The 15,996-nt window shown below is 37.6% G+C and overlaps 1 protein-coding gene across 1 annotated transcript in view; it reads left to right on the top strand.

The window, feature by feature from the left end:
* The window catches only part of LOC144962657 (uncharacterized), a 51,457-nt gene that overhangs the window by 18,317 nt on the left and 17,144 nt on the right, over positions 1-15,996 (top strand). Inside the window, exons 17-31 of the mRNA XM_078895770.1 lie at positions 481-599; positions 977-1,129; positions 1,902-2,019; positions 3,783-4,041; positions 4,702-4,864; positions 5,937-6,071; positions 6,849-7,094; positions 8,201-8,310; positions 9,258-9,522; positions 10,763-10,888; positions 11,536-11,621; positions 12,370-12,487; positions 12,799-13,032; positions 14,472-14,684; positions 15,794-15,988. Coding sequence (XP_078751896.1) covers positions 481-599; positions 977-1,129; positions 1,902-2,019; positions 3,783-4,041; positions 4,702-4,864; positions 5,937-6,071; positions 6,849-7,094; positions 8,201-8,310; positions 9,258-9,522; positions 10,763-10,888; positions 11,536-11,621; positions 12,370-12,487; positions 12,799-13,032; positions 14,472-14,684; positions 15,794-15,988 — 2,540 coding nt within the window. The remainder of the gene's footprint in view (positions 1-480; positions 600-976; positions 1,130-1,901; positions 2,020-3,782; positions 4,042-4,701; positions 4,865-5,936; positions 6,072-6,848; positions 7,095-8,200; positions 8,311-9,257; positions 9,523-10,762; positions 10,889-11,535; positions 11,622-12,369; positions 12,488-12,798; positions 13,033-14,471; positions 14,685-15,793; positions 15,989-15,996) is intronic.

The following is a 15,996-nucleotide window of genomic DNA, read 5'->3' as shown; positions in this document are numbered from 1 at the left end:
ATGTTCTAAGTCGAGTAATCCTAGAAAGAAAGAACATACTGTGACCAGCGCTGCCGTTCTCTGGATAAACACGTATTTAAATTTTTTTGCCAGAAAAGCTCGTGCTTCAAATATTGATTGATTAAAATGGGCCTCATCTTGGCAAAAAAAATATAACCCTTTTCAACCTGGGACCTGGCTTTCAGCTTTATTCTCAACACAGCTGTGGAAGACAGAGACGATTGGGACATGGAGTAATCTCCAATATTGGGTGAATGGGTGAATAAAAATCCAGAAAAGGGAAAGGAGCAGGCATTTATGTTGATAATTAAACAAGAAATGAAGTCAGTAGAAAAGTGCCAGAAGATAAAAAAGAATACAATCTTTTGCGGTGATGGCGAATTTGTTTTGTAAAACTTACGAGAATGCCAAAATCACATTGGACAAATGGCAAAAAATCATCAAGTCATTGTTTAAATTCTGTTTTTATTCCATATACAGAAGACTACAAGAGAGGTGGCGCCCTGACCCTGACCCACATTGGTGATATGTCTAGATATTGGGGAAGTGCCCTCATCGTGGACACCTACAACTATGGCCTAATCAGTCAATTGTTTGAGGTAAATAGAAAGTAGCCATTCTTTTGTTCATCTGAACAGCTATTATTCCAAATATTAGTCTAAAAGTTGAGCTTAGAAAAGTTGAGCTTTTATATAGCGCAAAATCCACTAAATGTGCTCAAAGCGGTTTACAAGAGGTCCCTGACCAACAGCAACACGTAACATGTAGAACGAGACATGACGCCTGTCAGGCGATATTACAATTTTTTCCGACAGAGACAACGCTGTTAACGGCCAGGTACTCATTTTACACATGAGTACGGTGAGAGAATGTGAGTAAAGAGCCACATAGCCGCACAACATATGATTATTTTTATTTATTTATTTATATAAGTTTTCAGCATTATTATTTTATAATTAATACTTTTTCTTAACAGTTTGGCATCAACACCGAAGGCCTGAGTCCATTCCTGAACAAGCTGTGGGGACCCCGTGGACTGGTGACCCAGAACAAGTCTCTCTTTGACCTTCTGAAGAGAGGACCCAGAGACATCAGCCCTCAGGAGACTATCAACCAGATTTTCAAGACTGTAAGTTGTTTTTACTCACACCAGTCGCCAGTCAGCTTAAACATAAAAAGTAGTTCTTTAGAGCGATTACATGGTGCCAAAATGTATCCCCGTTTCTATAGCATTACTTGCTATCCTTTGAACAGCGCGCTAGTCTATGGCACAGGGCTTTTTGCCAGATCTAACAAATCCAATTACCCAACTACTGTTTAGACATAGGGGTCAGACAAAAATCTTGACTGCACCCGAATCGGTCTTGGTCACCCCGCGCTTAACACATACTTAACATTTTAATCTGTTTAATCGAATGATGAAGGTTAGAAAGTCAAACAATGCTGGGCATGGCCGGTGAGCTTATGAGTGACAGTGAGTGAAACACTCCTCTGTTATGTTATTGGGACACAAAGTATTCCTCTTTATGCAGGTGTAAATGAGTACCTTGCTATCGGCATTGATGGATATAATTACAGTACAGAGATTTTTTCTGACCCTCTTGTCCACCCATCAGTGAATGCGAAGCTGAGTCCGTTAGATTTTGAGGAAAGTACTTTGCGGTTGTCTAGCGTCCTATCCAAAGGATAGTAAGCAATTTCTATTGTCCGTTTTACGCTATAGAAACTGGGATAAATTCCGGCTCCATGGGCCCGATGGCTCTGAAGGACTACTTTTACTTTTATCCCTTGTATTTTTCTCTTTGGTTTTTTTTTTGGCACTGTTTCAAACACAGTTTTTCCGATCTTTATCCAACCCAATTGAACCACATCCTTATCTTTTTTCCCCTTTATTTTCTTAGCTTCGCATTCAAGAACGCTCCATGCCAACTCCCTACGGCCACATCTACTTCAAGATGATGGGACACGAACTCGGATACTTGGACTTTTCCAACTTGCTTAGAACCATCTCCACCACTGGTAGGTCTTTTCCACTGGAAATTTCTTCTGGGTGCTCGGGCTTTTAGCGGCGGCAAATTGTCACTCTCTTCAGGAGTCTGACACGACTTGTGACAATTTTTTGCCTCCTTCCTTGTCCACGAAACAATGATTGGGTGTAGATTAGAATTGGTGAGAGTAGTACAGTGGACTGCATAATTTGTGCTGCTATGCGGTCTTGCCTTATGGCACTGGCATTCCCACCTGTCCAACGTGTACCGGTTGCGGTAACGAGCCCGAAAACGCAGAGTATTTAACTGAACGGTGCTTTGTGACGAAGATTCCGGGCGGGTTTGCCACTGTACACGTGTGCGGTACTGAATTTGCAGATTGGGTCGATCGTCATAACATAGTAGTGTGAGCACCATAAGAAGCAGCTGCCTTCGCACCCCGGAGGGTCTAGGGTTCGAGTTCCACTTCGATAGGTGGAAAAGTCTATTTAATCCCATTCTCTAACCTCTAATCAGGTGTAAAATGCGTATCTGGGCGTTACAGGCTTTGTCTATTTCGGAAATATATTGTTATATCGTCTAACAGGCATCATGTGTCTCATACTACATGATTAGTGTAACTGTTGGCTAGGGACAACTTGTAAAGCACTTTGAGAACGTTTGGTGGATATTGTACTATAATATAAATTCTCGAGGTTTCTTGGGGCGTTTATAATCAAACTATGCAAAAACAGAGGGTGAGTCAAAAACCAATGGGACTTTCCTTATTACTTTAAAACAAATTGAATCAATACCATACATCATACCTCAAATTAAAGCTTGGCGTTATCTGAGTAGAATGCTACTTCTCAATATAATCTCCGCCTCTCTAGGTAGCCACAAACCACGTTTTTGTAAGGTCATGTATTCCGTCCCCGTAAAACTGAGTTGACTGAACTTTCATCCATTTTTCACTTGGCTTCTTCATCATCTTCAAAGCGATGTTCCCTCATTGCCTCCTTCAGTGGACCAAAAAGATGGAAGCCTGAACGTGTTTAGGTCAAGTGAATACGGAGAGCGAGACAGCGTTGTCCATCGATTATCTCCCTTTAGATAATTGGGCTAACTATGACGTCATTTGAAAAAGAAATGAACTCAGTAGGACAATCGTCCCATTACTTTTTGACTTTCATTGGTGACATTTCAATCAAAAATTGCAGTCTATTATAAATATATGTATATATATATATATATATATATGATAATTCCCTTTATTCATCCCTAGAGACAAATTTCCCCTATGGGATGAATAAAGGGAATTATCATATATATATATATATATATATATATATATATATATATATATATATATTATATATATATATATATATATATATATATATATATATATATATATATATATATTGATAATTCCCTTTATTCATCCCATAGGGGAAATTTGTCTATATATATATATATATATATATATATATATATATATATATATATATATATATATATATGATAATTCCCTTTATTCATCCCATAGGGGAAATTTGTCTCTAGGGTCTATTCTAAGGGAAGACTGGAATAACCCAGGCACCACAAATTGAGGTAGGGCGATGTGACTTGCTCAAGGCCACACCGCGCAGCTGCGGGTGATCGAACTCGGTATCTTTCGGGTACAAAGCAAAGATCAACCGCTGAGACACGCTGCCCCTTTTGAAGCTGTTATATTGAATTATCATGTAATTTAAATTTGTCACATCTTATTGAAAGCAAATACAAATATTAGCCAATGTCTTTGATCACCAGGACTGTACCCCTTGACCTACGACGAGGAAGGCCTTAGAATGGGTCTTCCCCTGGAACTCAACACCATGTACGACTTGTCTGACTACCAGCTGACCCTTCCCACTGAGGCTGGTCTGCCCGTCTCCCTGCGTATCCAGGCCACGTCCTCCATCAAAATTGACGGTTCCCTGACCTTCAAGGTGACCCCATACATGATGGAGTCTGACAGACAAGGTCAACCTCCCATTTCCCTCACCACCAAGATTGACATCAAACCCAAGTATGTGTTGACAAATTATTATGATGTAAATATTATGGTGAATGATATTAAAATCCTATCCGTGTTTTGGTATTGCGTTCTTAAAGATTCTTTTTGAAGGAGTTTATGCCGGTTTCTTTAGCTTGTAACGGACAATAGAAAATGTTTGCCATTATTTGGATAGGACGCTAGTCTATTGCAAATTACTTTCCACCAAATCTAACGTACTCAGCTACCCATTCACTGCTGGGAGGACAGGTGGGGTGGGGGGTGTCGGAAAAAAAATCTCGACTGCCCCCTGGATCGATCTCAGTCCCTTTGCGTGTGAAGCGAGTGCTCTGCCAACTGAGCTACCCGGACCCCATTAGAATACTATAACAACTCATATTTTTATTTATTTAAAACAAAATTCCATTATTTATCCCATAGAGGAAATTTGTCTCTAGGGTCTATTCCAGGGGAAGACTGGAATAACCCAGGCGCCAACCGCAAATTGAGCTAGGGTGAGGTGATGACTTGCTCAAGGCCAAACAGCGCAGCAGCGGGTTATCGAACTCAGTACATTTTGGGTATGAAGCAAAGACCGTACCGCTGAGCAACGGTGCCCCTAGAACAAGTTCTGAGTTTTTTTTGGTGCTATGCTAGTCTTTATTCGTCTAATAATAATTTCTGTATCCACAGGCTTGTTGGAGAAGTCCAATGCTCCATGGGTTTGGACATGTTCTACATCAAACCAGTCGTGGGATACCGTGGCCTCATCAAATACAACGCCCCCATCCAAAAGGTTATCAACGTCGATCTCACCTACAGAAGACTGAGCCTGAAGTGTGTCAACCCTATCATGGTGAGTGGTTCCAAAAAACATTTCATTTGCCCCCTCTCATTAAATCATTTTGTTTATTTTATATACAAAAACACATAACTAGTATCATGTTCCATCTCAAGATCATTTGAGATATCCCTATATAGTTATAATATAATCATCCTACTATTACTGTTAAATTTGTTTTCATTAAAAAACATAACAACAAACAAACAAAAAAAAAAAAGACAAACAACAACAAAATATTTATAAAATACCAAAAATATAAAAGTAAAATGGAAATGGAGCATAATTTTTTGCCTTGTCTTGAAAGCACTCAAAACGGTCTCTTATAAAGGTGTCATAATATCAGAATTTACTTAGCCATAGTTGAAAAAAAAAACAGCATTTATATAGCGCAATATCCACTAAATATGCTCCAAGCGCTTTACAAGCGGTCCCTGGCCAACACCAACATTTAACATTTAGAACGGGACATGACGCCTGTTAGGCGATAGTACATTTTTTTTCGGATAGAGACAAGGCTGTAAACGGCCGGTGCTCATTTTACACTTGAGTACGGTGAGAGAATGTGAGTAAAGAGCCTTTTCCAAGGACTCAACTATGCACCGAGCGAGGCTCGAACCCAGGACTTTCCGATCCTCACAACTAGTAACATGTTCCATCTTAAGATCATTTGTAGATATCCCTATATAATTATGATATTATCAGCCTACTATCTATTACAGTTTTAAAAAACCAACAAAAAACAAAAAAAAACAAAAACAAAAACAAAGCAATGCCCCCAAATGAATTTTGATTTCGCCATCTTTGAATAAAAAAACATGTTCAAAGTTACTTAAAGGATACTTTTTTTTCTTAAGAAATCTATTTTTTGGGGGTTAAATTTAACGTTTTAACAACCGACGTCACATATTATTATAATTATTATTATTATTATTATTATTATTATTATTATTATTATTATTATTATTATTATTATTATTATTATTATTATTATTATTATTATTATTGTAGACATGATATCATTACACGTTACTATTTAGGGAGACGAGTGGAATTAATTTTGATTCCCCCTTTGTTTTTAATCCAGGAAAAGCCAGCCGTTGAGATGATTCTGGAGCCATTCTCCGAATTCGTCCTGATCACCAAGAACGACCAGAAATCTCCTGTCTTCATCATCCAGAGAAACAACATCTATAATCCTACTGGAACCCGTGTCCTGCCTGTAAGTAAAGGAACAACTGTTGAATATATTCAAATTAATACCAACTTTTACAAAACGCCCACTGCAGTTCCAAATATGACTCCTCGCCTCAAAACGGTATAAGTCGGGATGATTAAGATGCTGAAAATTAAATTTGTAGCCAGAAATATCAGACTTGCGTTGAGTTTATAAACTTTAATGAGAAGAATGAATATCATATTTCAGGTTGCCAAATACCAATCTTTCATAATTTTATCCAGCTAAGCGTTAATTTGACTTTTTAGCATCTGGTCCATCCCGACATAATACCGTTTTGAGACGTTGGGTCACAAATGACCACTCATTCATTCCGTTATTTAACAAATAATCATCTATCTATTCAACCTTTTTTGTTTCTTCAAATACTTCAGCCGTAGATACAAACTCAAAACCCTGGGATACGAACTCGTCGATCATCATTTAATTTCACGAGATTCTGTAGCTTATAGATGGTGTGCGCTTCGCTAAGAAACTCACAACATTGCCATCCGGACTATTACACAAAACTATGTGTAACCTTGAACTTTTATAGTTTGGTTAATACAGTTTAGTGAGATTTACTCATAAACACGGATGAAAAAAAATAAACAAATTAAAAAACAAAAAAACAAAACAAAAACAAACAATAACAAAGACCTGAGTAACGTCAAATTCGTTCTATCTATATCCTAAAATATAACATGTTATGCAGGTTAAAGCATTACTCATTTATTATCAAAATGACATCTTATAACCGTTTTGATTTTATCTTTCAAACAGCTCAGCCGAAGCTACAAACTCAAGGCCCTGGGATACGAACTGGCCATCACTGGTCAACTCCCACACTGCCTCAGCAAGACGAACCCAATCCGTCCACTCAATGGCCGCTCTCTCATTAACATCTTCTGGAGACCCATGGAAACTGCTCCATCCGCCATCACCCTGCACGTCCAGGACATCCGTCCACTCAGTGAAGCCGTTGCCAACACTTATGCCCAGACATACCAGAACGTTCTCACATCCAGAGTAAGTCGAAGAATGAATGAATGAATATGGCTGCGCAGTGTCTATGGACGCTTGCCGTGAATGTGTGCGTCACTTCCAGTTTGTCAGTCTGTTTCTATTATCCAGTTAGTAATTTGCCTCCATAAATGTCTAGTGCAAGTGTTCCTAGCTTTAGAATGTCATCATGTGTGTTAAGGTGCTGAGGTAGTTGGATGTTTCCTTGTGTTCTTGATATCAGTTCTTCGGTTGTTGTTTCTAAATGTAATTTGATATTTTTTGAGATCTTGATTCAATGTTGTTGGAAGTGGAGTCGGTGTACGCCCTCTGTATTTGGCTCCTTGTTTGAAGTAACCATTTTATACAAAATATAAAGTATGTGAAAAACTTCCATTTAATTGGATAACATAGCCTAGAGGCACAAAATAAGATTCCTTCCTATAAACAATGCCCATGAATCGACGTGCACAGTATAAATAAATAAATTGAGTTTTAATATAGCGCAATATCCACTTAATCTGCTCAAAGCGCTTTACAAGGGGTCCCAGGTCAATAGCATCACTAAATATGTAGGACGAGACATGACGCTGTTAGGCGATATTACAATTTTTTTTCCTACAGAGACAACGCTGTTAATGGCTAGGTACTCGTTTTACACCTGAGTACGGTAAGAGAATTTGAGTAAAGAGCCTTTTCCAATGACTCAACTAATGGCCGAGCGAGGCTCAAACTCAGGACCTTCCGGTCCGAAAGCGAGTGTCATACAACTAGACCACATAGCAAACTTCTCCATTATCTAAGATTGTTTTGACCTCTATCCTCCCCTGTCCGAGCAATATGGTAGTTCTTTAAGTCTAGCAACTAATGTTGCCTCAAACATTACTAATTTCGAGTCCAGCTGAGCTCCGAGCGGTACATAGTTCAGTCTTTGGAAAAGGCTCTTTACTCACATTCTCTCACCGTACTTAGGTGTAAAATGAGAACCTGGCCGTAAACAGCCTTCTCATGTCTTGTCCTACTTGTCAAATGTTACTGTTGATTAGTGACCCTCGTAAAACGCTTTGAGCACGTTTAGTGGACATTGCTCTATAATAGATATCACTGAATTTTCTCTTCTCTTTTCTCCCCAGCCCGAGCAATATGGTAGAGACTTTTCTAGAATGGACCAAAGTGGTGTGATGAAGTTTGACAAGTACGGACGTCCTATGCCTCAATCTCCTGAGGAAATCCTGCCATACAGGTTAGAACTTTGAACTTTGACCTCAATACAACCTGCGATGTTCTAAAAGTTTATGATTACTAATAATGACCCATCGTCTCAAAATTATATTATGTTTGAATGAAATGGACCTTTAAAATGAACGAAAATAATAATAATAATAATAATAATAATAATAATAATAATAATAATAATATAATAATATAATAATAATAATAATAATAATAATAATAATAATAATAAATAATAATAATAATAATAATAATAATAATAATAATAATAATAATAATAGGTAGTAGTCCTATTAAACCCTCTAAGGTAAATCATCACATGTGACATGACACCGTGAACATTTTTATTGTTCAGATTTGCCTTGTACATAACACAATTGGAAGAACACTCTTTGCTATTTATGCTGTTATGTAAAAATTGGTTTGCACCAAATTATGTATGGGCAGTGTATGCTTCAGCTTCCACACTTTCTCTGAATTTTACTCATGCCAATATTATAGGAGCTATTCCATGTGTGGCCTATATGGTTGTATGTTACCATGTCTTGTTCCATACAGAGGATCGTGGATAGCCTATTTTGCTCAGCGATTATAGAGAGTTTGTGGCGTTTGTTGAGAGAGAGAGAGAGAGAGAGAGAGAGAGAGAGAGAGAGAGAGAGAGAGAGAGAGAGAGAGAGAGAGAGAGAGAGAGAGGCGCATGATTGGTGCTAAGTTTGAAATCATATTTTTGTGTGGCTGAATCGCTCAGTCGGTTGTGCGACCGCTCGCTGTCCTCTCCCTCTCTCTCCCGGCCAGAATATTAATTTTTGTGGGTTTTTTGGGATGATATTTTGAGAAAGTGGTCAGTATGGAAAATATTAATCCAGCGCACAATATATGATTAAAGAATGAAGATAGGTACATTTACATATTACTCTTTATGTGCTTATCATGTACCTCTTTGTTTTGCTTGGCCAGTGACCCAGTCGACATCCAGAACAAGCCAGTCAATATGCAGCAAATGTGCAACAAGTTCCAGCGTATTTTCCACAAGCCCATGCCATTCTACAATAGAGAGGGTGCCCGTGGATTGGTTGTCCTGCTGGATGCCAGTAGCAAGAACACCAAGAGACAGGTTCAGCTGGAGACTGTGTGGAACTACTTCAAGAACGGACATGTTGGACGCATGTTCACCAGAATGTGGAGATCTCCCATCCCTGACTACGATACTCAGGAATGGCAGGTGAAGATTGGGTTTTCAAAGTGGGAAACTAGAAGTTAGCACTGGTGTAAGATAAAGATTCGAAAAAGTTTGTAATCAGGAGGAGGTCCGAGGATCGAGGCCCAGCGAGACAGAATGATTTTTTGGATGTCTTTTTTTTGGTATTTTTTTCTTGCTTTGTCTGGCACTGATTCGTGCATACTATTTTCGATTCTTTAAAGATTGGGTTGATGTGCGGGTAATTGATATGGTTTTCTCGAACCCAGGATACTTCAGTCATACCACAAGACCATATAGCCGCACTAAAAAGAATGTTGATCCATTCAAATGTGTATTCGTCTATTTTAATAATAATAATAATAATAATAATAATAATAATAATAATAATAATAATAATAATAATAATGATGATAATCATAATAATAAATGTATATAGCGCCAATCCCATGTTGCCGCAGCTCTAGGCGCACATTGACAGGAGGGGAAACCATACATGCTACATAATATAACAATTACACTTTTCAGATATTATGGACTATTTATATACAAATAGTTCCATTCATAACATTATCAAGACAAAGAAGAATTGATCAGGTGTGTTTTAAGGCACTTTTTGAACGTCATTTCGGACGAAAATACTCTACTTCCTACACCTAATGACAGTGAATTCCACACATCTGGGGCGGCATTAGAAAAATTCCCTATCAGAAAACGTTTTCGAGCGTTTTCTATATACATAAAGAATGAGTTGATTTCTAGATCTTAGAGATCGAAGAAGATCATTGCGACACAAAAGATCTGATAGATAGGATGGTGTCCTTTGGTTAAAATGTTTAAAACACATAACTACAACTTTGTATATAACTCTCTTTGATAGATCAATTGTATTGTCTTTAAACAATGCAACAAGGCGTGAATGATTTAGGATGTTATCAATAAATATAAACATAAGGTATGCACTAGCATCTAAGACACCACCATGACATCATAAGATCCCGTCGCCTTGGCATCCACGAAGGTAATTAATCAAACAAGATGTCTGATGTCAACAGGAATCACCAATGATGTCTTAGAAATACTAAGCATAAATTGGAATGACATCATAATAAAAACTAAAAGAAAACTTTATACTATTCTAATGGCAGATAGTGGTGAAGATGAATGTGTTTTTTATAAATTGTATTAGAGTTACCAATTTTAATTAGATATTTGAAATGTTGACAATGATGTTTTTTGATAAAAAGTTCTTTCTCTCCACCAGTTGTTGTCTGAAATGGGCGTGTCTTATCCATTCGAAGTCAAGCAACCCAAGGACATCTTTGACCCCAAATGGCAGAGGGAATTGATGAAGGACCTGGAATACCTCATTTCTCTGAACCACCACAAGGTCTGTTAACTGGGTCGGCTGACATAAATATGATTTTTATAATGAAATAATGTCTCAAAAACGGAAACTATTTGGAGAAAGAGGGAGGGAGAGCGAGCGAGCGAGAGAGAGAGAGAGAGAGAGAGAGAGAGAGAGAGAGAGAGAGAGAGAGAGAGAGACTGCGAGAGAGGGATATATATATATATATATATATATATATATATATATATATAGAGAGAGAGAGAGAGAGAGAGAGAGAGAGAGATTGAGAGATTTTGATGAATAATGTAACATGACATTAGATATTATTTGGAATTATTTTAAATTCTCGAATGTACAAGTTGGACATGCCAAATGAATGTAAATAGAGTTACTTATACTACGAATATTGAATATGACAATTATTTATGTATTAGATATTTAATTCTCAATGTTATCAATTAATTGACATTAGCTACTAATTATATAATTGATAAATTGTATCTAGGCATAAAAATTACATAGAGAATTTAAAGGTTTTTTTTAGCTCTTATACGATATGATATGTTACGATACGATACGATACTTATTCCCTGTCTATTTAAAAGCGTTAGAAATGATTTTAAAATACTGAAAATTCTTAGATCCCATTCTCAAATCATAAAAATACTATTCCTCCTTGTCATCAGGTTGTGAACCAGGGAATCAACATGACTATTCTGAGTGGCCTGGAGCAATTCAACTACCCAGCTATGACCAAAGTACCCACATACAGGTAAGGTCTACTCTACGATTTTAGACTGTCTGTGTGGGAGAAAAATATCACTCAGATGTTTACAAAATTAAGATACATCTCAGGAAAAACACAAGAACACTTCCCCCACCAGAATCAACGCACACCAAATTTGTTTTACCCAAAGGCAATCAAATTATGGAAATTTCTTCCCAGTGATACAAACAATTAGAATATATTGTTTTGGCGCTAAAAAATAAAAATAAAACCTTCCCTCTTTTGGTAATTATAAAATTACATCGTGTCTTAGCACTTAAGCGCGTTAAACTGTGTATAGCGCACATCTTCAACAATTGAAGCTGCAACAATATGGATTGCAATGTATTGATACAGTTTTGGAATTAAAAAAATAATCCGCAACTTCACACATTTTGCACTTCTTGTGTTCTCCACACAGCTGGCTAGAAACCTTGCAAAGTGTTCCAAATTATAGAAATTGCAAATAAGAATTCAACATGGCGATCGCTGCTACATTGGTTTATAATTCACAAAATGCGATGAGATAATATACGCTCAACGGTCTTCTAGTTTTTTGTTGTTGTTGACAAATTTGATTATCAAAACTTTGCTTGATAGACTTTTGACTTTCCAATCAATGGCCTTTGTCATCACATCAGATACATACAATATCAAACTTATGGTTATATCTAATTTCATCCAAAATCGTTCTTTAATAATGAATGTCATTATATCATGTATTAGCATCGTTGTGTATTATCTATCCGACCAGAATCTTGGACAGCCTTGTCCCAGAACAACTGTACCGCTTGATGAACCTGACCGGAAGCACCATCTTCAACAGACGCTGGGACTCTTACTGGCACGATCTTGCTCCTGTCTACCACCAGGTAATCTATGACTAACCGCGACACTCTTTATTCTTCATGCAAGCTATAACTCTTTCACATGTCATGTGATCAGAATGTATAAAAGTCAAAACATGATCAGATTTATAATGATTTGAATACACTTTTATACTCGTCGGAGAAATATTTCATAGGGGCGATGATGGAAATAATGGCGATAGTTTAGAACCACTTACTATGCGTCATTACGAGGGAAGTGACGTCACGACTGTTGTACCCTATTGTATTTTAGTTTTGTGTACTGTATCGACAAACTGCTTATAATAAACGTTAAATCCTCAATCTTGAAACAGGTTAGTGAAGAGGTGAGAATCAACGTTGACCCCAACTTCTTGAACCGTGACCTGCCCATGATTGACCAGCTGACCCAGATCCTGAAGGTCCAGGAGAAATTCTTGGTTGACCTTCGTGATATCCTGTCCAAGACCGTTGTAGCTCACGCTGAGATGCCCATCATTCAATGGATTGACTACACCCAGGCTAAGACTGTTTACATGATCAGAGAAGTCTACAACAAGGCTGTTATGGTGAGTCCGACGTGCACTTTTTTGCAGGTCTGATAACCCAATTTCTTATGGGCTCCTTGTTGTGATGGAAGTCTCAAAAACAAAAGACGCAAAATATTGTTCATTATAACAATGCTAAACTAGGCCCATAAGTGTATTTGGATGTCAGACTTGAATATATGTATACGTTGGATGAGTCGTTGGTCATTTTTGTGCGTTTGTCCAATTAACTGTAATCCTCTGGAAAGACACGTATTAAAGAATTTGGCCAGAAAACTCTTCGTTCAAATATCGATCGATTTAAATGGTCATCATCTTGGCAAAATCTATGAAAACTGGGAATTCGCAAAAAACATGTTTGTAAAAATCCAAGACCAAAGAAAATCAATACAATGCCATTGGGGCAGCGTCTCTGTGGTACGGCCTTTGCTTATTAATCGAAAGGTACCGAGTTCGATCACCGCCGCTGCGCTGTAAGGCGCTAGCTCAATTTGCTGCGCTGCACTGCGGCTGACGCCTGGGTTATTCTGGTCTTCCCTTGGAATAGACCCTAAAGGCAAATTTCGCCTATAGGATGAATAGAGGGAGATAAAAAATGTCTTTGCAAATTTAAGATAAATATTTGTCATTGAAGCCCTAAGAAGCAGAATCATAAAGATAATTAAGTTAAAGATGAAAATTCCACAAAACATTTCAAATCATGCGGCGCCTCCCATACATTTAATTTTATGCACCTCTCATACATTTTATTTTATGCACCTCTCATACATTTTATTTTATGCACCTCTCATACATTTAATTTTATGCACCTCTCATACATTTTATTTTATGCACCTCTCATACATTTTATTTCATGCACCTCTCATACATTTAATTTTATTCACCTCTCATGCATTTAATTGTATAAACAAAAAAGCATAGCTAAGACTACAATCAAGCTAAAGCAATAAAATAAACAAAATTTGCCACGCACGTTGATATTTTTTTCCTTCTAATTTTTAAAGCCCTATTCTGCCGTACTCTGGAAAAACATATATCTAAAATTTAGGCCAGAAAACTCGTCCTTCAAATATCGATCGTTTTAAATGACTCTCATCTTGGCAAAAACTCTCAAACCCGGGACTTCACCGAACGGTCCCTGAGCAACAGTAACACATGAAATGTTGAACGAGGCAGGACGCCTTTTAGGCGATATTGCAATTTCATTTCCGACAGAGACAACGCTCTTATTAATGGCCAGGTACTCATTTTACACCTGAGTACGGTGAGAGAATGTGAGTAAAGAGCCTTTTTACACATTTGACAAAATGTGATATTTTGTAACCTTACATATCTATGTTTTGTTGTTTGTCTCCTGACGAAGGCTAAGGGCCGAAACTTTGTTTGTTTTGTGTTGTTCCTTTATAAATAAGTCACATTTACTCACTTCCGCATTCCCTCCGTGTTTATCTTTTCATCAGAATGATCGTCTCCACGAGACTGAGAAGATCCGCACTGCCTTGGTGAAGGCTGAAGCCAATGTTGACTCGATTATCTCCCTTATGCACAACCTTCTGCAGAGAGTTACCTCTGTCAGCCAAACACTAGACAAAGAGGGAAAACCCGTTGTTGTTTTCAAGCCTGAAGAGTTGAGAAAAGTCTCCAGAGGGGCCGATATGATGGTTGCTTACCAGGTACGTTTGAAGACGTGAAAGAAAAAAAAAACTTGCTCTTTTATATTATAGCGCAATTTCCTATAAGGGGGCAGCGTCGTTCAGCGGTACGGTCTTTGCCACATACCGGGAAGGTACTGAAAGGTACTGGAAAGATCACCCGCCGCAGCGCTGTGTCGCCTTGAGCAAATCACTACCTCGCCCTAGTTCAGTTTGCGGCGATGTACAACGGCTGACTCCTGGGTTATTCCAGTCTTACCTTGGAAAAGACCCTAAAGACAAAATTCCCCTATGGGATGAATAAAAGGAATTATATTTTATTTATCTATTTATTTAAACGTGCTCAAAGCGCTTTCATGGGGGGTCCCTGGCTAACAATAATGCGTAACATATAAGATTAGAAATTACGCCTTTTATAAGATATTTAATTTTTTTTGGACAAAGACAACACTGTTACGACCAGGTACTAATCCTACACCCGAGTACGGTGAGAAAATGTGACTAAAGAGTGTTTTCCAAGGAATCAACTATGCGCCGCTCAGAGAAGGCCTTGAATCTTAGAACTTCCGCTCCAAAGCTGACTGAAATACAACAAGACCACTTAACCGCACCGTGTAGCACGTAACCGCGTTCATTGGTGTTCACTCAATGTTAAAATTGATTTATAAGGGCCTAGAGCTCATATTGCATGATATATTGGCACTATATATGTGTGCAGTATTATTATTATTATTATTATTATTATTATTATTATTATTATTATTATTATTATTATTATTATTATTATTATTATTATTATTATTATTATTATTATTATTATTATTATTATTATTATTATTATTATTATTATTATTATTATTATTATTATTATTATTATTATTATTGAGTCATTGGAAAAGACTCTTTACTCACATTCTCTCACCGTACTCAGGTGTAAATGAGTACCTGGCCGTTAACAGCGTTGTCTGTGTTGGAAAAACAATTATATTATCGTCTAACAGGCGTTATGCCACGTTCTTTATGTCGATGTTGGTCAGGGACCCTTTGCAAAGCGCTTTGAGCACGTTTAGTGGATATTGCGCAATATAAAAGCTCAACTAATTTTGTTGTTGCTGTAATCTGTGTTGTAGGAAAGTCAAAGGAAATACAAAGACGTTCACCAATACGACTACGAATCCAGGCCTTACTACAACACCCAAGACGAGGAGTCTCGTTCTTTCTACACCCCCCAAGATCAAGATAGACAGCAAGACAGACAAACTCAACAACAAGCCTTTTACAGTTTGAGGCTGTCTCTGTACAACCTTTCTCTCAGACAAATGGAGGTAAGAAT

This window comes from Berghia stephanieae, chromosome 1, assembly GCF_034508935.2.
Source record: "Berghia stephanieae isolate SIO BIC M18660-M18661 chromosome 1, UCSD_Bste_1.3, whole genome shotgun sequence".
Taxonomy (NCBI): domain Eukaryota; kingdom Metazoa; phylum Mollusca; class Gastropoda; order Nudibranchia; family Aeolidiidae; genus Berghia; species Berghia stephanieae.
The sequence above is the reverse complement of the archived record's forward strand: the minus strand, read 5'-3'. Positions and strand labels throughout refer to the sequence as shown.